We start from the raw sequence: 22710 nt of genomic DNA on the forward strand, positions 1-22710 counted from the left end.
TAAATATCAATGTTTTTAGTTTTTGTGATTTACTTATTTTATTGATTAGATAGTGATGCTATTGTGAACATGATTTTATTAATTTTAATATTGAACAATAAAATAATTTTTTTAAAGGCTACAATTATGCATATATTACAATTTTTTTATAGTTTTGGTAAATGTTTGAAATTTGGGTGTGCAATATGACAATTTTCTTTTCTTGGGTCTAGAAACTGTCTCCCTCCCCCCCCTCTCTCTCCACACACACATTCATTCTCATAATTGCTGAAAAACAAAATACTCATAAATATATAATTCGTTGATGGCATGTTAAATACTAATCAAAAGAGTAAATTGCAACGAATATTTTCATATTGCTCTTCATTGAGAGCATCAAATTCAACATTCGGTTTGTTGAACCACAAATAGGCACAATGCCTCTCCCAAAAGTCATGTCATGTGGAATCCGCCTCATGTAAAGAGACTAAGGAATGCAAACAACAATAACATCTAAGTGAGCACATTCAAGGGTTTTAACTTATATCACAATTTCTCATTGACTCTCATTGTTAATAGCTAGCTTATGTGACTAGAGACACAACTTGGAACACACTTAGACCAAATCAACATCTTTCTTTTTGTTTTTCAGACAACTAGTTGCACTCATTTGACTGGATATAGGAGTATGTACTCCAATTCCACTTAGTTGAAGAAGAGCTAGAACATGTAGAATTGCTTATGAATTCCCTCTATTGAATGCAGCCTTTTACCCACCAATAACATCATTATCTCTATATGGTGCCACCCTTTTGACCAGGAAAGTACGTGTGTTGTAACATCATTATACAATGGTCATGAATGATTTTTCATACTTCCTTGAAAAATGTTTCTATGAGGTCATTCTCCTGGGGTTAGTTATGACTCATTTTTTTTTCAACCATGGAGTCCATATTTTAGTAAATTTCACCCAAACAAGGTCAATTTGTAACAATATGTCATGTCCCTTTCCCCGCACTAGCTCTATGGCACCGGGTTAATCTATCTCTACATCCAGATAGATTAACGACATCAATAGTCAGGATGCTTAACAATCACATAGGAGATTTATCTTGAGTTCATATTTTATAAATTAAAAGTTCTTTGATGAAGTTACTTTTGTTTTAAAAGTCTTTTACTTATAAAGTGACTTAAGTGAGTACAGGACAAAATTGTTGTTTTATCCCACCTCTTATTCCAACACTTTTCCCTCACTCTGAGGTCATAAATAAGGGATCTGCCTTGGGATTTGAACACAAGATTTTATGAACTCAGATATTCAAAACTCTGGTTGCTTGAATATGACTGAGCAAACTTAGGGACGAAAACCCTTGAGAAAATTTGAAGCTGGACGTAGCCCCAGTCTTCATAGGATATTTATTACCAGTTGGAACTCGAGTAGGTGATTGAAGATTTATCAACTTAGCATACGAATAATGGTGGTGAGGAAACTATTCAGAAATCCGGTGTTAGCACTTTCAGACATCATGAAATAGTGAAGCGGTAGTTTAAGAAAATAAACTCCTCAAGACAAAATACGGTGAAAATTCTGTAAGTCAATCTTTCTTTCAAGACTTTGGCGTTTGGTAACAAGTTGTTCTCTTAACAGTGGCAATATGTTATAAGAGATAGATATCTGCGATAGGAGGACATTCTCATACGGGTAGAGTGCACTCCAAAACCACTACTACAGGTCGGGTTGCACTGGTAACATTGAGAAAGGTAACAATGTTGGATAATCACAGATAGTTCACGGGCATCACAGTCGTCCATAGGGTATGATATTGCATTTGGCCGAAAGATGAAGTAGGCCCTCACGACATCAGTACTAGGCCACCGCAGTGAGAGAAGACTTACTTCCAGTACGGGACAGTATTCTCCAACATCATGAAAGGGGAGAGCAGATTAGAGTGGGAGCCGGTTGACTGGTTAAGCCGTCTGGAGGAGTGAAGTAACGAAACTCTTCTGCAATTGTGATTTCTTAATGGTGTTCATCAGCGGTACGGGTCTGTGCACATTTACTCACTTATCCCTGCTTATTGCGTATATTGGATGTTATTGTTGAAATTGTATTGCACTCTTAGAACTATAGTTAAAAGGGTTATTAATTCTTTATCTAGTTGTAAACCATTAGTACTGAGTTCTGAGTCAATTCCTCTAGCTTTGAATTGCTTGGAGTATTAGTGTCATTGATTGAAATAACCATTTCTTGGTGTTAGTTTATGAGACGGTAAAACATCTTGATACTGTATTATGTTTATTCAAAGAAATACTGGTTACACAACAATTGTTTGACGAAATTTCCATCATTTCTTGTGTTCTATTATTGTTCATTCTAGCAAAGAATATTACAGTGGTATTAGAGCCACAAGACCTGCCATCTTGTGGGAAATAACAAAATTTTGGCAGATCGATTTTTATCCAAAAATGACAATTGGGAATGAGTAAAAGATAGTATAAATTCAGTCATCTACAGCGAGAACAAGCAGGTTCTTCAGATCATATTGAGATTGAAGACAGTTATTTAGTGGATGAGGAAGTAATATTTGGAACAGGCGAACAAACTGATCTCACTAAATAGGTTGATCATTTTGGACAGGCAGAACAAATAAACATCCAAATGGCACATCTTGAAATTGAACAGGACAGGGAAGTTCAGGAAACATTGTGGGCTATTAGAGATGGGTAGAATAACATAGCTAATGCACTTCAACAACTTGCAATTAATATGTAGCAGTTAGCTCCTTTTAATAGGAGAGCCTTGAACCATCATGATGGAGGACATAGTGTAGCTGGGTCACCCCGAGCTGTTAGAACCCCCACTCGTAACACTGCCAGACCTTTAAAGCTAGTGTTTAATGCAGAAGAAGAGGCAACACCCCAGCAACACCAAATTTACTATCGGACAACGTTATGGCATTGTATGATGAATGGGATTTGTTTCCCGATCCTATTAAACAAAATTTGGCCTTTGTCCAATACCTAAATCAGAAAAGGGAGGTTTATAGACAACAACAGGATAGGAGACCTAGAGCACCAAATAGGGACCTTAAACATGCTATGAACAATTTAACTCTCCCTACATTTGATGGCAGTAGTAAGACATCCGCTAAAGCTTGGATTGACAAACTTGATACCTATTTGACACTCAAACAAACCCATGGCAGAGGCGGAAGCCATCAGATTTGCCACAATGCACCTTGCGGGAGCAGTGTATGATTGGTGGCATCACGATTTAGTCACCCAGGATCATGGCCTCATAACTTCATACGAGATTTTCAGCTCCAAGCTGGTTAATCATTTTGACAAGAAAGATATTGAAGCTTATTACAAGGATTTGGCTTAGTTACGACAGAGTGTGTCCTTGAATAACTTCATTGATGAGTTTCAGCATATATTAGTGATGGTACCGGATATGACAAAGTAGTGTAAGGTGATGTTGTTCACAGAAGGGTTACATGACAGATCTAGGGGTTTGGTTAAGGTCCTTAAACCAAACACCTTAGATGATGTGATTAAGATAGCCCATGATTTGGATTCACCTTCTTCACTATTGCAGCCTCCGAAGAAACCCTATAGAGGGTCTACATCGTCCCAAGGGAACAAAAACCAACAAAAACCAAATCCTCCTAGTTTGGATTTTGAGACACATAATGAACCTTGGACTCCTAATCACAGATGCCTTGGTAAAGGCAAGATTCACTATGTTGAGGTTCTTTTAGAGGATGAAGGAGAGCAATAGGAAGGTAATGATGTTGAGGACAGTGAGGAGAAAGAATTTGAAGAGCAACCTCTTAAAGATAAAAAGAAGGCCACTACGGAACAACCTTCTACTATAGCCACTTTTTCTAGTGATCCAGCATGTCTTCCTTTCAGGGTGAAGGGTGTTGTAAGAGACATCGCATTGCTTGTCTCTTGGATACAGGAGCATCCCATAATTTCATCAGCATACGGATGGTATCTAAGAGAGGATTGTAGACAGTTGGCATACCCGAATTCGAAGTGAAGGTAGTAGGTGGTGAGGTTTTGAGTTGCATTGAGAAATTATCTAGTCTTCAGATATAGTTTGATGATTATCTTTTAGAGATTGATTTCTACGTTGTTGATTTGGATGGGTTGGACGCCATTCTGGGTAGATAGTGGTTAAGGACTCTCTGCAGGTACACATTTGATTACGAGATCATGTAGTTGGAATTCTCACTGGGTGATTGGTTGGTAGTTCTAAAAGCCATATCGGATAGTGGACCCAGGTTGATAATAGCTCACAAGATGGAAGCCATTTTGAGGCACGATGATATTGAATGGGCGATACAGTGTTTCATCTCTTTTAAGGAGACACAGGATACAGGACAGCAGTACCATTGTGACATCCGAACGGTGCTAGACAAGCACAGGAGGGTATTTGAGGATTTACCCCCAGGTATTCCACTAGATAGAGGGTTTGAGCACATCATGGAGCTAGAGGAGGGCACCAAACCCGTCTTTACCACTCCTTATCATCACCCCAAGCACTACAAGGAAGAAATTGAGAAGACGATTAAGGAACTTCTAGATATGGGGAATATCAAGTCTAGTTCCAGCCTTTTTGCCTCTTCAGTGGTGTTGGTTAAGAAGAAGGATGACACCCTTTGGATGTGTATTGATTATTGCGCCCTTGATAAGAGGACCATCAACAACATGTATCTGATTCCCCGCATTGATGAGTTACTGGATGAGCTTCATGGAGCTGTTTATTTCTCGAAGATAGATCTTCGATCAGGATACCCTCAAATACGAGTCCGAGAGGAGGATGTGCATAAGATAGCTTTCAGATGCTACTATGGACACTACAAGTTTTTGGTGATGCCATTTGGGCTCACTAACACACCAGCCACTTTTCAGTCATGCATGAACCATATCTTCAAAAAACAACTATGGAAGAGTGTGTTGGTTTTCTTTGATGACATATTGATCTTTAGCAGGACTTGGGAGGAACATTTGCAACACCTAGATGAGATCCTTAGCCTTATGGAAGAACACTCTTTATTTGCAAAGGAGTCTAAGTGCGAATTTGGGTTAATTGAGATTCTCTATAAGGGTCACATGATTGGTGCAGAGGGAGTTAAGGTACATCAAGAAAAGATACAGGGAATCCTTGATTGGCCACCACCGAGAGATGCATCTAAGTTGTGGGGCTTCCTTGGCCTTTGTTCTTATTACAAGCGATTCGCTAAAGGTTTTGCCTAGTTAGCGGCCCCCCTTACCGATCTGACATATAAAGGGGCATTTAGATGGACAGAGGATTGAGAGGCAATCTTTGATAGACTGAAACAAGTGATGAGCACATGTCTAGTACTGGCACTTCCTGATTTTTCTAGACCCTTTGTTTTGAAGTGTGATGCTTCAGGAAGCGGAATCGGGGCAGTTTTGATGCAGGACTGTCATCCCATAGCTTTTGAGAGCAGGAAACTTAGGGGTAGCGAGCTATTATATTCTACATATGATAAAGAGATGCTGGCCATAATGCACGCCTTAGCCAAGTTTAGACAATACTTGGTGGGAAGTAAATTTACAATGAAGGCTAACCATAACAGTTTATGTTACTTCTTCGAACAAAAGGAGTTGAACGAAAGACAGTAGAAATGGGTCAGTAAGGTCCAAGCATCGATTTTGACATTGAATATGTCAAAGGGAAAAATAATATAGTTGCTGATGCACTTTCCCGAAGACCCCCAATGTTAGAGTGCTATACCATTTCCGAGATTTCAGAAGATTGAAGATCCCAGATGTTAGTGGAGTATTCTAAAAATACTCACACATGCCAGATTATGGATGGTATACTTCAGGATGATCGGCACGAGGTAATGAATGATATTATATATTATAAGAATAGAATCTACCTAGTACTCGAATCTAAACTTAAAAGGGAAGATTAGAGAGAGATCCTCATGGAAGGGGCTAAAAGATGATGTTTTGCAGCATACTAGGGAGTGCCAGATTTGTCAACAAAACAAGTTAGAACAGGGCTTTCCCGTAGGGTTACTTCAGCCGCTCCCTATTCTAGCTCAGAGATGGGAGAGTATAACCATGGATTTCATTATAGGATTGCTGAGGGTCCAAGGCAGGGATTGTATTTTTGTGTTGGTAGATAGATTGACTAAGTTCGCACACTTTTTTGCTATTGCATCGGATTGGTCAGCCTCTCAGGTGGCAGAGTTGTTCTTTCGAGAGGTTTTTCGTCTTCATGGATTACCCAGGACCATCGTGAGTGACAGAGATAGTAGGTTTCTCAGTACCTTTTGGCAGGAGGTTTTTAGACTGGCAAGTACCGAGTTGACACCCAACACCAGTTATCACCCATAGACGGATGGTCATACCAAAATAGTTAATAAATGGGTGGAAGGGTATTTGAGAAACTACATTGTAGGTCAATAGAGAGCTTGGGTCAAATGGTTGTATTTGGGGGAGTATTGCTATAACACCACATACCATATGTCCTTTTGGATGACTCCCTTCCATGCTCTTTATGGCTACGATCCTCTTTGTTTCATTGGTTTGGCATTACAAGACAGTAGGGCGCCCTTAGCCAAAGATTGGATTTTGGATCAGCATAATATCCTCAAAGCCCTTAGGGATAACATTCAATAGGCACAGAACCAGTAGAAGTTATATGCTGATCGGCATCGTATTGAGCGGAGCTTCGAGCTGGGTGACATGGTTTATTTTTGTCTACAACCATATAGATAGAGCTCCTTGAAGAGAAGTGGGTCAAAAAAGCTTAAACCCAGATTTTACAGAGCTTATTGCATCCCCAAGAGGGTTGGTGAGGTTGCTTACGAGTTGGATTTGCCGGATGATAGCCGAATCCACAACGTATTTCATGTCTCGTGCCTCGAGAGGGCTATTGGCCAACATATTGTTCCTTTAGAGGGTTTGCCTCCGCTTGATGAGGAGGGTAAGCTTGTTTTGGAGTCGGCAGAGGTGATTGAGACTAGGGAAAAGAAGTTGCGAAACTGGTCCGTCAGAGAATATCTAATTTGTTGGAAAGACTTATCGTATGAGGATGCCACTTGGGAAGGTGAGTCTATTTTGCAGCATCCAGCATTGAGATTGCTTGAGGGCAAGCAATCTCGGGAAGGGAGGACTGTCATGTCCCTTTCCCCACACTAGCTCTATGGCACTGGGTTAATCTATCTCCACATCCGAATAGATTAACGGCATCAACAGTCTGTATGCTTACTAGTCACTTGGGAGATTTATCTTGAGTTCATCTTTTAATAAATTAAAAGTTCTTTGATAAAGTTACTTTTGTTTTAAAAGTCTTCTACTTATAAAGTGACTTAAGTGACTACAGGACGAAATTGTTGTTTTATCCCACATCTCTTATTCCAACACTTTTCCCTCACTCCGAGGTCATAAATAAGGGATCTGCCTTGGGATTTGAACACACAAGATTTTATAAACTCAGATATTCAGAAACTCTGGTTGCTTGAATGTGACTGAGCAGACTCAGGGACAAAAACCCTTGAGAAAATCTGAAGTTGGACGTAGCCTCAGTCTTCATAGGATATTTATTTCCAGTTGGAACTCGAGTAGGTGATTGAAGATTTATCAACTTAGCATACGAATAATGGTGGTGAGGAAACTATTCAGAAATCCGGTGTTAGCACTTTCAGGCACCATGAAATAGTGAAGCGGCAGTTTAAGAAAATAAACTCCTCAAGACAAAATATGGTGAAAATTTTGTAAGTCAATCTTTCTTTCAAGACTTTGGCGTTTGGTAACGTGTTGTTCTCTTAACAGTGGCAATACGATATAAGAGAGAGATATCTGCGACAGGAGAACATTCTCATACAGGTAGAGTGTACTTCAAAACCAGTGCTACAGGTTGGGTTGCACTGGTAACGTTGAGAAAGGTAACAGCATTGGATAATCACAGATAGCTCACGGGCATCACAGTCGTCAACAGGGTATGATACTGCATTTGGTCGGAAGATGAAGTAGGTCCTCACAGCATCAGTACTGGGCCACCACAGTGAGAGAAGCAGCATCAGTACTGGGCCACCGCAGTGAGAGAAGACTTACTTCCAGTATGGGACAGTATTCTCCAGCATCACGGAAGGGGAGAGCAGTTTAGAGTGGGAGTCAGCTGAATGGTTAAGCCGTCTGGAGGAGTGAAGTAACGAAACTCTTCTGCTATTACGATTTCTTAATGGTGTTCACCAGCGGTACGGGTCTGTGCACATTTACTCACTTATCCCTGCTTATTGCATATATTGGATGTTATTGTTGAAACCGTACTGCACTCTGAGAACTATAGTTAAAAAGGTTATTAATTCTTTATCTGGTTGTAAGCCATTAGTATTGAGTTCTGAGTTAATTCCTCTAGCTTTGAATTGCTTGGAGTATTAGTGTCATTGATTGAAATAATCATTTCTTGGTGTTAGTTTACGAGACAGTAAAACATCTTGATACTGTATTATGTTTATTCAAAGAAATACTGGTTACACAGCAATTGTTTGACGAAATTTCCATCAGTTCTAGTGTTCTATTATTGTTCATTCCAGCAGAGAATATTACACAATATAATTACTTAATACTTGTGATGGCTTTAGTTAAATTCAGCATATTCAATACAAGCTTACCACTCACAGTTGAGGATCAGTGATTTGATGCATTAGTGCTCTTTGTATTTGATTGCCTCTGTATATGCCAATGAGTGTTGATGATCATGGAGTTCAATGACTCTTACTCCTACCGGAATTATTTCAAGATGATTATATGCAATTGGAATTGAGCTGGGATAACGAAACATGGTATAAAAGCAAAAAGGTAAAAAATAGATGACTATCAATTTAAAAAAAATATAATAATAAATTAGCTTACCTTGAACAAGTTTTACTTGGATGACCTAAAGATGGCTTGTAACATATGATGATGTGTCACAAACATCTGAATCTCCCTTATCTCTATGTAGATTTCTTTGATCCACTTAATCTTTCGTGTCTGTCATTTGTATTAGTCATTTGTGAGAGTATATGTCACATGGTGTTGTTGAAGATATAACTTTGGGACATATCTTTCTCCCAAGATATGTGATAGCCATCTCTCTTTATAACTAGTGATCAGATGTTTCTAGTTCATCATTAGCAGTTTCTTTGTTTCAACAGGCACTTGGAGACAATGAAGAGTCTTCATTTTGGTAACAGCAGTCTTTTCAGTTGTCTCTGTGGACTCTTCATGTGTTATGGAAGACTTTTCATTGGTAAGGCAATGAAGAGTCCACCTCTTCAGGTGGAAGATATATTCATTATATTAGATGACATTTGGATCTTCTGGGGTGACTGTTTTCTTATGTTCCTTGCTCTGATGGTCATCTATGGTTCAATTTGTATCTTTGTTAAGTGTCTGCAGATTTAGAGGAGAAGTCATTATTGCTCCAAATTGTATTGTATATCAGACTCCTGTTTATCATTAATTAATTGATCTTTGTGGCTTGGTTTTTCTCCCTTGAGTAGTAGGGTTTTCCCGGGGTAAATGCTGTGTTTATTGTCTTTTGTATTGCTTTTTCTGATTGCTAACATTGCTGTTCATAAAAACTAATATGTGTCCCAAAAATATTTCATTATTTAGCTCCATGGAATTTTTTGTGGGTTCACTATCTCCATGGATTCTATTACGATCTTGGCTAATGCTTGCATCCTCTGCTTGCCTCTCACAATCAACTGCCTTCAGAAACATCACTCCATTCGGGAAAACTATAGTGACATTAAGTAGTTTCTATGGAAGTTTTTTACTTTTGGGACACTAAGGTGTTTTCATGCCTAGGATTAGTGCAATCAATAGGGACATTAGCATTTGCCACAAATATGGTGATTTAATAAGGGTGGAAAGGAACCTATTGCCATGATTGCATTGGGCAATTCATTGATTTGCAGCTTCTCTTAACTCGTTTGGGGAGGCCTATTCCTATGGGCCTCTTTTATGGAAACTAGAAGGGTATTATCTTTTCCATTTTTGTAAACATGGTGGTGCCATGAGAGGATGGAGGCCAACCAGTGCTTATAGAGGATACACTTTTTTTGGCTCTCACTTACAGTATTATCTTCTTCTTTGATATAAATCATAATTTGTTCCCTTTTTTGGCCTAGGACAAACTCTTATTCCTAAGATGTTTCTGTGATTAGGCAGTCTTTCATTTAACTATAAAAGTTCTTTATATTCATTCCCATATTGACTATAATGCCAATGAAAGTCCCCACGTTCAAGAAGTTGCTCAATCATAGTTTAATTGCTAAGACAAACTGAACTGCAACTAGCAGTCATTTTGTATGATAACCAAAAAGAAAAAAACTAAATATGAGATTACAACCCCAGGGTGGATTAGCTTGATAAGAAAAACAAAATAATAATGTGATAGTAACAAAACATGAAAATTCAAAAAATTGAGAAAAAGTTGGAAAAAATTGTAAAAAAGAAAAGGTACAAGATAACAAATTGATTGATAAACCTTGTAGTTGCTGCTCTTAGTCTCTTGTGATGCTCAACTAACGCATCAGATTACCTTTGCCATGCATTCACTTTAGCAATCTGATCTTTCCTCAAATACTTAGGGTTTAATTGTAAAACATGCTAAATTGGTTTCAAGATGAAAAATTTACTTACTTTGGTCAAGGTCTTGTTTAATAAGTATTAGACTCTTTATTCTTCTTAGTTCTACGGAAGTGTCCGTCACAACAGCTCCACTTGCTGATTTAATGTCATCCTATTAAGAAATGATTATACTCAATGAAAATGCACTTTAGATGGATTATGCCTCTCAATTGGAAGAGGGTCATTTACAAACTTAAAGGTTCTTATGTTCATTTCAATTCAGGGATAAAAGCAGTGGAGTCCATTGGTCCCATGGGGAAGTGATAAAAGGCTAGCTCAGGACAACTCTCTAACTTCTAACAATATACACAACAGCTTTGTAAGTCAAAGATTCAAATGTGTAAAACATGACGAAAGGGTGTAGAATGTGTTTGAGAGTTTTACGGTTTGATTATGAAAACCACACCAAATAGCCTGAGATTCACAAAATACAAAAATATAGAAAATCTCAAAATTTTGGGACAGAAAATTTGCTTTCTTAAATGTTTTCATCTTGTGATAAATCTTCCTAACTTCTTGAAGGATCTCTTTTCGCTAGGCTTTATGTATTCTAGGTTGAATTGCTTCGATTTTATTTTTATTTTTAACTTTAAGACTGTTTAGTTGAAAAATATTATAAATAATGCTTCATTAGAATCCAGGAGAAATCAAAGAGTGTTTTTGCAAAGCAAAGAAAGCCTGGTGCGTAGCTTCACTTTTTAAAAGTGACAGAAGAGCACAACTGACCTCTCCAAAACTTGGAATATATTTTTGATCTTGTCTTGCATATCCGAGGTGCATCCTTTTACCTGAGATGTCTCCAAGGTCCCAGGAGACATGTTGCTTTGTTCCTATGCATTGTATGTAGAAATCAAAATAATATAAGGGGAAATATTGAAAATTAATGCAAAGTCGAACAATAAAAGGCTAGATGTAATATGAACAGTACTTTGGTTGGAGGGGATGCCTATATTTGGGAGTTTATTGGTCAGGATCAAAGAACATTTATTTTCAATTTATTTTTACTCTGTTATTGTAAATGTGCATGGGGGAATCTAGGCATTGAAATTAGTCAGTTTGCAGGAAATTTTAGAATTTATATTTGTAATTTGATCAATTCAAAAGATTCAAGGAATTTGTATGAATTTAAATTTTAATTCAAAAAATGATTAGTTTTTGAGTCTGCATCTTGTATGTATATTCAGTGAATCACATTCTTTATGGGTTCAGTGCCTACTGGTTATATTTATTGGGATTTATAATTTTATTGACAACACATAAACTTAATAAAGTTGCAAACAAAATTTGTGTTAACTGTTATTTTTCTCAGGTTGCAGATAATGCACCACTGTATGGAATCTGTGTTTATGTGCAAGAAATTGTTCAAAGGCCACCTGGTATCCTTGCTATGAACTCGTCAACACCTGATAACTTTTCATCTGTTAGCCGCTTCTTGGTTTCTGCACCACGTTGTTATTGTATTCTCACCAAATTACCCTTTTTTGAACTACACTTTGAAGTATTGAACAGGTACGTTGGTAATGATTTCCAAACATCAAAGCTGATATTATTCAATTTTCATTTTAGTTCAGATGTCAAGTTGAGGCCTAGTCATGAATCTTAATTAGTCATTCTGCACTGCTGAGCAACATGGCTAATGCACGAATCAAAATAAAGTAACAATGTGGCTTTATGCTGGCATATACATGAAGCATGTTTGTCCTTATTTTCTTGTAAAGAAAGTCGCCTTTGTCTGCGCATGAAGCAACTGCAGGAATGTTATTGTCAAATTTCATAGGTCTTTTCTTCAATTGCTTTGATTATTGTTCAATGTTAAGTAAAAAATTGCATTCAGTCTCTACTTCAAAAAATAAATTGCGGTATTGCATCTACTCACATTTTCCTGAGTATTTTGTATGATTGCTAAGGTTTTCATTTATTTGAGCATTGATATTGGGTTTTATATAGCATTTCTGTTCTTTGCTAGACTTTTGTTTTCATTGAATAAAAGACATGATTGAATTTGAATGATAAAATATTGTTATTCAAATACATTATGGACTTCAGAGGTTGAAAGTCATTGATTTAAATGCCATTTAACCTTTTGCATTGTCTAGTTGGTCGTCCAGTTGAAAACATTTCTATTTCTAATATTATTAAAACATTTGACAGCATTATTGCCCAGGAGCGTCTGGAGAGGATAACACAATTTGTCAATGAGATGACATTGACAGATTATGTGCCTCCTATGGTAAAAGTGCGTGAAAGAGTGAATGGGAAGACTTCCTCTCCAATAGATTCCGATCCAGATGATTGGATGGCTAGTGCAATTCCTGTTGATACTGTATTTGGGGCTACTGCAGCAGCAGCTGGTCTAATTTCTGAAAGCAAAGTGAGCTCATTTTCATCAAGAGCATCTGAACCTCCATCTCCAGAAAGTGCAGTTACCAGTGAAGCTTCAGATTTTAACCAAGGAAGGGAATGGGATAGAGATTTTAAACATACTGCAAGTGTTGGTGATGATAATATATCAGAAACATCAGAAGTTTGTGATAGCTTTGACAGGGTACAGGATGGTGTTGGAAATGGACAGCATACACCTGAAATTCGAACATCATCATTAGGTCGCCCAATTGAGCGTACTGCAAGTTGTGAATCTATCTATAGGTAAAGGGTCTCCTTTACATTAATGGTTTAGTCCCTACTGGCTATGCTGGTCTTTTTAGTTTTTATGTGCTTGAATTTTACATTATTACTTTAGGTGCATTTCTGATTATTGATTATAATTGAAGGATTGATGATTTGTGAATTTGACTCCTCCAATTGGTGGATTCACATAAATACAAGGGTACATGGGGATGGATCCTTGAGCCTTTACTGTCTTCCGCTGTCCTAACCTGCTTTAGTGGATGTGCGGGTACCTCAAAAAATCCCTGGACTGACTCTGATCTCCACTGTTGAACTGAGATTGTCCTGGGAACAGAAGCTAAATGCCTGGAAGTGTCCAGGATGGCTGGCAAAATTACAAAAATAAACAGTGGCCAATTGCATAATTGACCAGTTACAATCTGCTAACTTAGAACTTGAAATATTAATTATTTTAATAATATATGCACCTGTAATAAAATGCATTTTTTTCGATATTGATGCTTGCCAAACAGTACTGTCTGAACCTGTTGATATAATGCCTAACATATTTTTTTCCAGATTTTCACCATCTTATAAGATTTCTTAAATATTTCGAGATTATTGCTTTCATTGCAAGTGTGACGGAAAATATTTTTCCTTACTTATCCGTAGATTTATGAATACTGGACCTTATTGTTTACACCATACTCACATTGTGTGCAAGTGCAACATTAAAAACACACTAATATACCAAAAAACCTTATCTTTACTTAGAAGTCCGTGGCTAAATATATTTCAACCACTGTTTACTGTTTCGGAAGACATCCATCTTTCATGGTATGGTAACCTTGTAGATGCCAGTATCTGATCTGTGTGTTCAACTTTACAATTCCTTATCAATTAGTCACATGTAAAACAGATTTTTATTGTAGCATGCTTTTTACACAATCAGTCCTAATTTTGTTTCTTTGGATTAACAAGGAATATCTAAATGTGAGTTTCTATGCATAAGAGTTTAACATGTAGAACAATTCAACAAAATTTACTGCCTATTATAATGGCTGGTTACTGCAGTGATCAGCATAATTAAAAAATTGACCACCATTGCTCAGGGCTAACTTTCGACATAAACTAGGTTTGAATTTTAGCAGCTTGTTTGAATTGAACTTATTGTTGCACTGATTAGTATTTGTAATATATTTCTAGTTATCTTGTGACTTCCATTAGGGAATGGCACTTATCATGAGTTCGAGGATACTAGGAACAAAGACAGATGGAACAATACCAAATATATTGTTGTCCATGGATGATCACGGTAGGTGAATGAGCAAAGAGCTCCAACAATAAAAAATAAAGTATTAATAACTTAGACCGGGAAGTAAGAGATCCTTAGTCCGTTTGGTTCATGGAATTGTAGAAGTCAAGTTTTCTACAAATCCTGATTTAGCCAAATCAAGGTTTTGCAAACCTTTATTCCTATTTTTGGGATTTTACTTGTACTGTTTGTTTTACTCGGAAGATTAGTGGAAATATACATTTTTATGCGTAAGCTTGGAGTTGAAGGCAAACTCCAAAAAATAGTCCAAACTAATTGTTTTACACTCCTCAAAAAACATAGCCAGGTTTTGATTCTCAATTCCTAGTTGCTAGTGGGAAGTCTGGTAACCTGGTTTTGAGAGAAAATTAGAAGTCTGGTATTCTAATTCCATTTTGTCAATTTTGAAACAAATGCAAAAATTTTCAAATCCAGATAATGAAAAAGCCAATTCCTGTCATCTTCCACCAACCAAACAGTAAATGAAGAGGTAGTGTCTGGGAAGTAAGAAATCCTTAAATGAAGAGGTAGACAACTAAATGTGCAAACCTTAGACATGTCATCATTCATAAAGCCAGGATTGATTAAATGAAAATCCCGTAAAAAAAAGGCACACGTAAGAATGAACTGCCAATGTAGCCAATATAATAGAGTTGAAGGAGATCAAGTATCTTGTTTTTTAAAATTTAGGAGTACAAGTGCTGGCATTGTTATCCAGAACCATAAAAGAGCTAATGCTTGGAAATAAAAATTTAACTCATTGATAAATAATTTATAAACATATAATCAGGTTACAAATCATAGTATATGTGTGATTCCTTTGAGGCTTTATCCATGGACTCGCCTCCATAATGAAGCCTATGGGAGATCATGCTTATCCATTGAGTTTAGGGGCATGGAATACATCCGCCATTCAGCCTCTTAAGGGGCATGGAATATCTCTGTCACATTGGCCTCAATTGGGCATGGAAGTATGTCCATTATATTCGCCTCCTATTTAACTTGGGTGGACCATTCGGCTACTTGCTCTTCCTATATGCACATATCTTCCCTCCATCACAGGATGGCAGATTGTATGAAGCTTTTAAGGAATCATTACTTCTACTCTATAATGCATAGGCAGAATTATAACAAGAACAACAATGTATGCATAAACAGATATAACAGTAGCAATATAATACTCTTCAATAATAACTCAGCCAAGATGTAATGCATTATATCTTAGACTACACTATTTAGAGAGATATCTAGGCTGCCAATTAATATATTTATATCTGAATCTGTGGGCTCCTCTAAACGATTTTGATTGTTCTCTTTTGGTGATCTCTTGGGTCCCCATTTCTTATTTCATTTATATCTCCATCTCTGGTTTGAGGAGACACCTCTTTGAAAAAGGTATCCTTTTAAATTATCATTTCCTGAGTGCCGCCCTACTTTATCCTTTATTAATGGCTGCTTTATACTTACTAATCCCTGTCTTAACTAATAAACATTAACTGTTATTTTTTTAGTTTTTATGTTATTATCTTAAAAGTGTGAGTTTGTTTGGTAAAGGTTGCGATCTGATTTATAAGGCTTTGATCTCCCACTTTGGTGAAGGCATGACATATATAAATCACAACAATTTTTTCTCTTAATTTCAGTGAATGCAAATTTATAATTCTAGAATGTTAGAACTCTTCTTATGGTTGACAATGTGTAATTGCAGTTCAATACGTAGTATTGATTCAGATGATGATGATGTAGATGAAGCTTCTACCGGGCAAGACAATGGTTATGGGACTGATGGAATAATGGAATGGGCTAAGGTATGATATGCACTCTTGCACTAGCAGAGTATTTGAATTCTTGTTTGCTTGTCCTAAGAATTTAGCTTCACCTCTTTTATATGGGATGGATTAGAAATTAAATCTTAAATGCATTTGGTGTTGGTGCATTGCATCACAATGTGATATTGTTTCTGGGGTTTTAGTGATGTTAATCATGAAAGATGGCTCTGGAAAATTAACTGCATATTGACATGCTGCTGTTTTCCCAAAGATAATTTGTATATTTATAAATCTATTTGCAAATTCCATTACTGACATTCCACTCTTGGTCTGTCACATGGTAGAACCACAATAATGAGTTGTTGCAGATAATTTGTGGCTATCATTCGTATCCCTTGCCATCAAGAGGAACAGATATTGCATTTCAACCTCTTGATCATTTACCAGAACTGAAGTATCATAGACCTGGAGAGTTGGACTTGAAAGTGATGGGTGGGAGAATATCACAAGTCAGGTCCCACCGAACAAGTTTGGAGGTAGCTGAGGCAAGTATTTATCTATGTAAAAATGACATGTATTTCATAGAATATCTTGACTCATTCCTAATAGTTGACAGTTATCTAATTTTCAAATACTCACCACCAATTTTGAAAGTGCCATCTTCAACTTGTCAATATGTGATTTAATATTGATGCTATTGCTGGCAATAAAGGTACACACTCTCACTGCTATTTGATCGCATTTCAGATAAATGCAGCATTTTGTGCTGGGGAGGAAGCACTTGCACTGTCTTCATGGACAGTTGCCACTGTGTGCAGAGTGCTCTCACTTGAAAGTGTAATCACATTTCTCATATGCTTTAATATTGTCAATTTTTGATCCACATATAGCCTATTTGTCAATTATTGCATTGCATTCTAAATTTGACATAATTATCTTTTATAGTTTCCCCCATATTCTATATCATGAAAATACTTTTTTATCTTCAGTTGCCTATTTAAGTTAATCACATGGTCCTCATTTTTTATTTATTTTTGGTTTTCTAGCTTTCATTCATGAATTGCTTGTGCATTATATACATAAGTATGAAATTGTTATTGCACTTCCATTCAGAGATGTAAATTTTCATTTGTGGATTTGTCAATAGTTTTCACTCAGATTGTGCTATTACAGGTGCTGGCTTTACTTGGTGGGGCATTGTTAGAGAAGCAGGTGGTTGTCATATGTCCAAACCTGGTAAAGTCAAACTCATAAACTTGTCACTAAATAGAAATATGCTTCTTTTACTTATAAATACAGAATATTGTTAGACTCATGGCTATGTGCTGTCTTAAGAAGAGGGTTTACAGACCACCAATATTGCATATGACACTGACGAGATACATGAATTTGAAATTAGCTTTCTAGGAGATGACTTTCTTTTCAATTTCTCTTTTCTATGAGCAGACGGTTGCAATTAACTAAGATAAAATCATCGAGTTGTATCCCATGTATGATTGATTTGATAAATGCGATTTGACTTATGCAGGGCATTCTATCTGCTGTTGTCCTTTCACTCATTCCCTTGATTCGCCCATTTGAATGGCAGAGCTTATTGCTTCCTGTAAGTTTCATGTGTTCAGAGATCAATTTGTTATTTCTTTCATGCCTTGGAGGATTATTAATATAAGCCAGAATTGGTTTGTTTCCCTGGTACTGTAGCATTAATTATTTTGCCTTAGACTAGATCTCTCCACTTTCATTTATTATAAAGGAGGACAATTTTCCTTCTTGGACACGTCTCTATTGTAATTACTAATTTAAAAAGGCTATTTCATTACCTCATATTCATCATATTATAGAATGGCATCTCATCATCACTACCCATAGCGACTCTAGCAAGATCTTTAATAGTTGCATCTGAGTTGGTGTGAATGCTGAGGTATACACAATAATGTTGATGAAAGTGCTTCAGCAATAAGAAATTGCATGCGTAGCATTGCAAAACAGAAGTGAACCCACAACCTTCTTGGATGCCAATAATATTTTTCACTAAGTTCTATGATTTATCATCTTCCTAATACAAGCTTTTCATCTTCCTAATAGAAGCATTTCATCTATAACGGTTAGATCATATAGAGAAAACCTGTATTAATAGTAAAAAATCTGCCACAATTTATTAGTTAAAAAAATCGAAGAAATACAATTCGTACAATTATCAGCTACATGTTCTCATGTTCTTTTTTTTCTCAATAAGAACGTCAAATATAACCATGATGAGAAATAGATTGCAATTAATACAAAGTTGTCCTTGACACTAAGCATGATTTGACGTAATCTATGCACGCATCTCTACAAGCATTTGCACACATTAGCATTAACTTAGGAGTAAGAAAATACCAATGGCATCTCATGACCACCACCCATAGTTACTCTAGCAAGATTCAGTAGTTGCATCCAGGTTGGTACACTTGGGTTACATTCCAATGCTTCGCTGACCCATCCTTGTATCAGGATTCCTTACGTGATAGAAAATCCAATTGGAATGAATATAAGTGAAGTCTTCTGCTCTTTTTGCAGCCAACTGTTTAGGACTCATTAAGTGGATAAAGGAGTATGTTCTCCAATTCCATTCAGCAGAAGATCTTGCAACCTGTTGAAATTGGAGAGAACAAAATGAGATTAAAATAAAATAAAATTATGATAGAATCTTGACTACAAGAGTGAAAGATCCCTGATAGATGCCCTTGCTGATCTGCTGTAGTTTTTAAATTAATAAACTATATTTTCCTATGATTTCTTTGATGGTCTTTGAGAATAGACAGAAGTTGCAGAAGGTTTTGTTTTTGTTTTGTGTTTTTTGATAGTTTTCACAATAGTAATGAATAATGAACAATAAACATGAGAGGAGACTGAAAATAAATAAAAACATAGAGCCAAATCAGAATTGCTATAAATCGTACCAGGCAGATTTCTGATTTATAAAGCCAAATAATAAATCCAATGCAGTTCTAAGGAGCTTACATCCAACAATGATGCCAAATTGCTGCAAATGGCAGCCGTAAGACTACAAGGAATCACGTCCCAGCTGAAAGAATCAATCTGTAACGCTGAAACCATAAATCTGCAACCTGAATCCACAATAAAGAATGGTGTACTCTATCCCTGATAGTAACGCACACTGTCTGAAGAATCCAATGCCAATAACTGCTGAGGGCTACGTCCGAGCCAATCCAGAACCTGGGGTTTGCGTCCCAGATGAAGAATTGCTCTCTCAGAGCCAATTCACAAAAACAAGTTTTTCAATATGCAAAAGATAATAAGAAATTAGGTCTCCATCTCCTTATATCCCCTTCCAACTGTAAATTGAACCCTAAAGGGAAATTACAATTTGCCCTTTAAATAAAATATAATAAAATAACATTTTCCCAATTAAAGTCATCCATGCTATAGGAAAAACATTACTTTATTAAAATTCCATAGCTGAAGGCACCAAAAAGTCTACAGATAGTAAAAATCATGTATAATAATTCCAGACCTTTCCAACGAGCTATAACACATAGGTGTACCTGATCAACTGAAGCCAAAATCCCTTTATTACTCCAAAATGGTTATATTATTAACCTTATTTTAATTTATTTAATCAACAACTTAGGAAATATTTAAATATATTAAAATAATTCCCAAAAGGCCCAAAATGACCAATCAAACATGAATCTGACCTTGTCACCTGTCTGTGATTGATGCCGGACAAGATGGGTCAACTGGCAGTCCATCCCTAAAATCTAGGGATGCTCCTAAAAAGTAGGAGACAGCCCCAATCAACCAAAATTGAGTCCCAATGACTCCCCTACTGTGTGCACTTTTGAGAGAACTGTCATTGAACTGGGAGTTCCTCCTAAAAAATAGGAGATGCACTCTAAGTGTCCAAAACGTTTGTCGAGGTCTCCAAATGCCTCCTAGACCACTCCTAGTCAATCCCTACAAATTAGGAATCCCTCCTAAATTGTAGGAAACTTTTGTCTACTGCTCCAAACTACTTGGGAAGCTCATGCATGACTCTCAAAGCCCCTGGGTTGGTTCCCTCTATGGCCTGCTGGTCTATGGGAACCAGAAAATAGACCAACCTTGCTAGAAATGTTGTCACTAAGGAAGGGCAGAAATTGGGGACATGACAGAATCTTGATACAAGAGGTTGGAGGAACATAAAATTATGATAGAATCTTAAAATAAAATTATGATAGAATCTTGACTACAAGAGGTTGGAGGAACATAAAATCTTGACCATGTAGGTACCACCATGAAGTAGCACTCATTTTGGATTGGTCAGTAACACCTCAAGTCAAATTCTCTCGTACATTTTCCTTGACTTCCAGATTTGACAAGAGTCTAGCAAATGCATGCACGTATCTAGTGGCAACTTCAAAATCATTATGGTGGTGTTCTCCTTGGCAAATAAAGTACTTTGGAGCTATGGTACTTAGGAGATTAGGTCATATTCAAGTAGGTGCAAAACATGGTCATCTTGCTCGAGCAACGAAGAATTATCAATTTAAATGTTTCTTTGGTGTCATCCTTTTTTTTACTGTGACTTTTATTTTTCTGTATCATGGGCACCCCACAAACATGGTGCATCAATATCAGCAAATTGAGCATAGTCATATAGGCTAGGTGAAATTTAATACATATTCCACACTAGCCCATTAGTTGTCATCCAAGATTGATGACTTGACCTTTTGAGCCCTGTTTGAATTCGGCTTCTATACACCCTATTGATTGCTAATAACCATTGCTAACCATTGCAATCAATGCCTCTCACACCTTCAAAGGTTGTCTTATAACAATTGTGTGTTATGCAAATTGTGTCTTAGCAATCTAGGATACATTAAAAAAATATTATAAATTTATATACATAGAGCATGGCATAAATAAAATTAACTAAATTTATCTTCATCAATTCTAAGCATTTGTGGCTCTTACAATTTTTTGCATTGTTGGCAATGACTTGGACAACATTCTAATGAGTCCATGACTATTGCATCGTTATGGACTTTGCATCTTTGATTTTCCCCTCATTGTCAACCACCCTTATAAACATTGCTCTTTTGGGGGACATCGCAATAATATTCATGAGTGGATGGTTATACGATCTTTCCATCCATTGGAATGAATGGAAACTCTCGATTAAAGCTAATAATTTTTAATTGGTTTCAGTAGTGTCCCTACAAAATTCTTCTCTTACTTATAAGTTCGTAAAACCAAGAGTTGCACCATTGATTGCTGGCACCATTTCCTGCCAGTATGATCTCACCAAGTTGAAAGGAAGACCATTGACAAAAATGCAATGTGCAATTTCTTCTTTAATTCTCTTTCTTCCATTTTAAACGTCTTGTCCAATAGATCTCGTTTATCTGGTGTGAATTTCTACTCCATCTTGCCATATAGGGTATTTGCAAGAAGGAACATTGGGACCCCCTTACTAAATCAAGGGTAAAGTCCTTTTTTTTCCTTTTGTGGAAAGATGAGTTATCAGTTTTGTTGTTCAACCATTTTATCAGATTCTTGTTCTCCGCATCTTGCTATTTGTTCGGTAATTAACCCCTATATATATGGACTTGGGCCTTCACACATTCTAATCCCTTACTCAGAAGGGCCCAGAAAGTGAAGTTTCACACCATAATATGAGCTCCTTAATTGGTTTTATACATTACAATTTCTAAGATATGCCCCACCTCTTGGAAGTTGTTCAGTCGTTTTGGTATGTCTACATAAAGGAGACGCTTTATCAATTTTGAATATTTTGCTTGCTTCCTAACCCACTAAACTAGAATTAGTGGCCATTCTCGCAATCTGATTTTTCTGCTATTATAAGAAATTACACAACTTTAAATTAGAATAAATAAATAAATGCAGGCATACAAGTGCAAAATGAAGATAGAAAAAGTTATAGTAAACAGTAAACTTGTTTCTTATTTTTTTCTAAACAAGAATTAATAGAAAAAAAAGTTTTAAAAAGACTGAAAATTAAGGTCAAATACTTATTTTGATGCATAAAGCTATCTGGTGCTCCACAATCAATTCCTGTCATTGAAAATGAGTTGCTCTTCAAAATGCTAAAATGAGACAGAGACTTGGGAGCAAAAAGCAGAAGATACGTTGCTTTCAGGGTTGAATTGGTTTTATATGGGCTGTTTTAGAGTTTCAGTTAAAAAAATGGTACATATAATTGATGAGAACTTTTGCACTTTATATTCGGCCCCCCATGGGTATCTTGTGGGTTTTACATGTGGGTACGTTTGGGTCCACATCTAGTTTGGCCTGGGTATGGTGTGGTTTCATGATGCGTACCCACAGTGCACTTGGTGCCTGGGATGCACCTCATGTATACTT

At 36.7% G+C, this 22710-nt stretch overlaps 1 protein-coding gene across 1 annotated transcript in view; it reads left to right on the plus strand.

Annotated features, from left to right (window-relative positions):
- The window catches only part of LOC149528413 (DENN (AEX-3) domain-containing protein), an 80783-nt gene that overhangs the window by 35979 nt on the left and 22094 nt on the right, over positions 1-22710 (plus strand). Inside the window, exons 7-13 of the mRNA XM_089809495.1 lie at positions 11960-12159; positions 12802-13296; positions 16281-16380; positions 16686-16886; positions 17089-17178; positions 17515-17577; positions 17870-17944. Of these exons, the coding sequence (XP_089665621.1) occupies positions 11960-12159; positions 12802-13296; positions 16281-16380; positions 16686-16886; positions 17089-17178; positions 17515-17577; positions 17870-17944 (1224 nt within the window). The remainder of the gene's footprint in view (positions 1-11959; positions 12160-12801; positions 13297-16280; positions 16381-16685; positions 16887-17088; positions 17179-17514; positions 17578-17869; positions 17945-22710) is intronic.

This window comes from Cupressus sempervirens, chromosome 11, assembly GCF_028749045.1.
Source record: "Cupressus sempervirens isolate cs-2001-9-10 chromosome 11, ASM2874904v1, whole genome shotgun sequence".
Classification (NCBI taxonomy): Eukaryota; Viridiplantae; Streptophyta; class Pinopsida; order Cupressales; family Cupressaceae; genus Cupressus; species Cupressus sempervirens.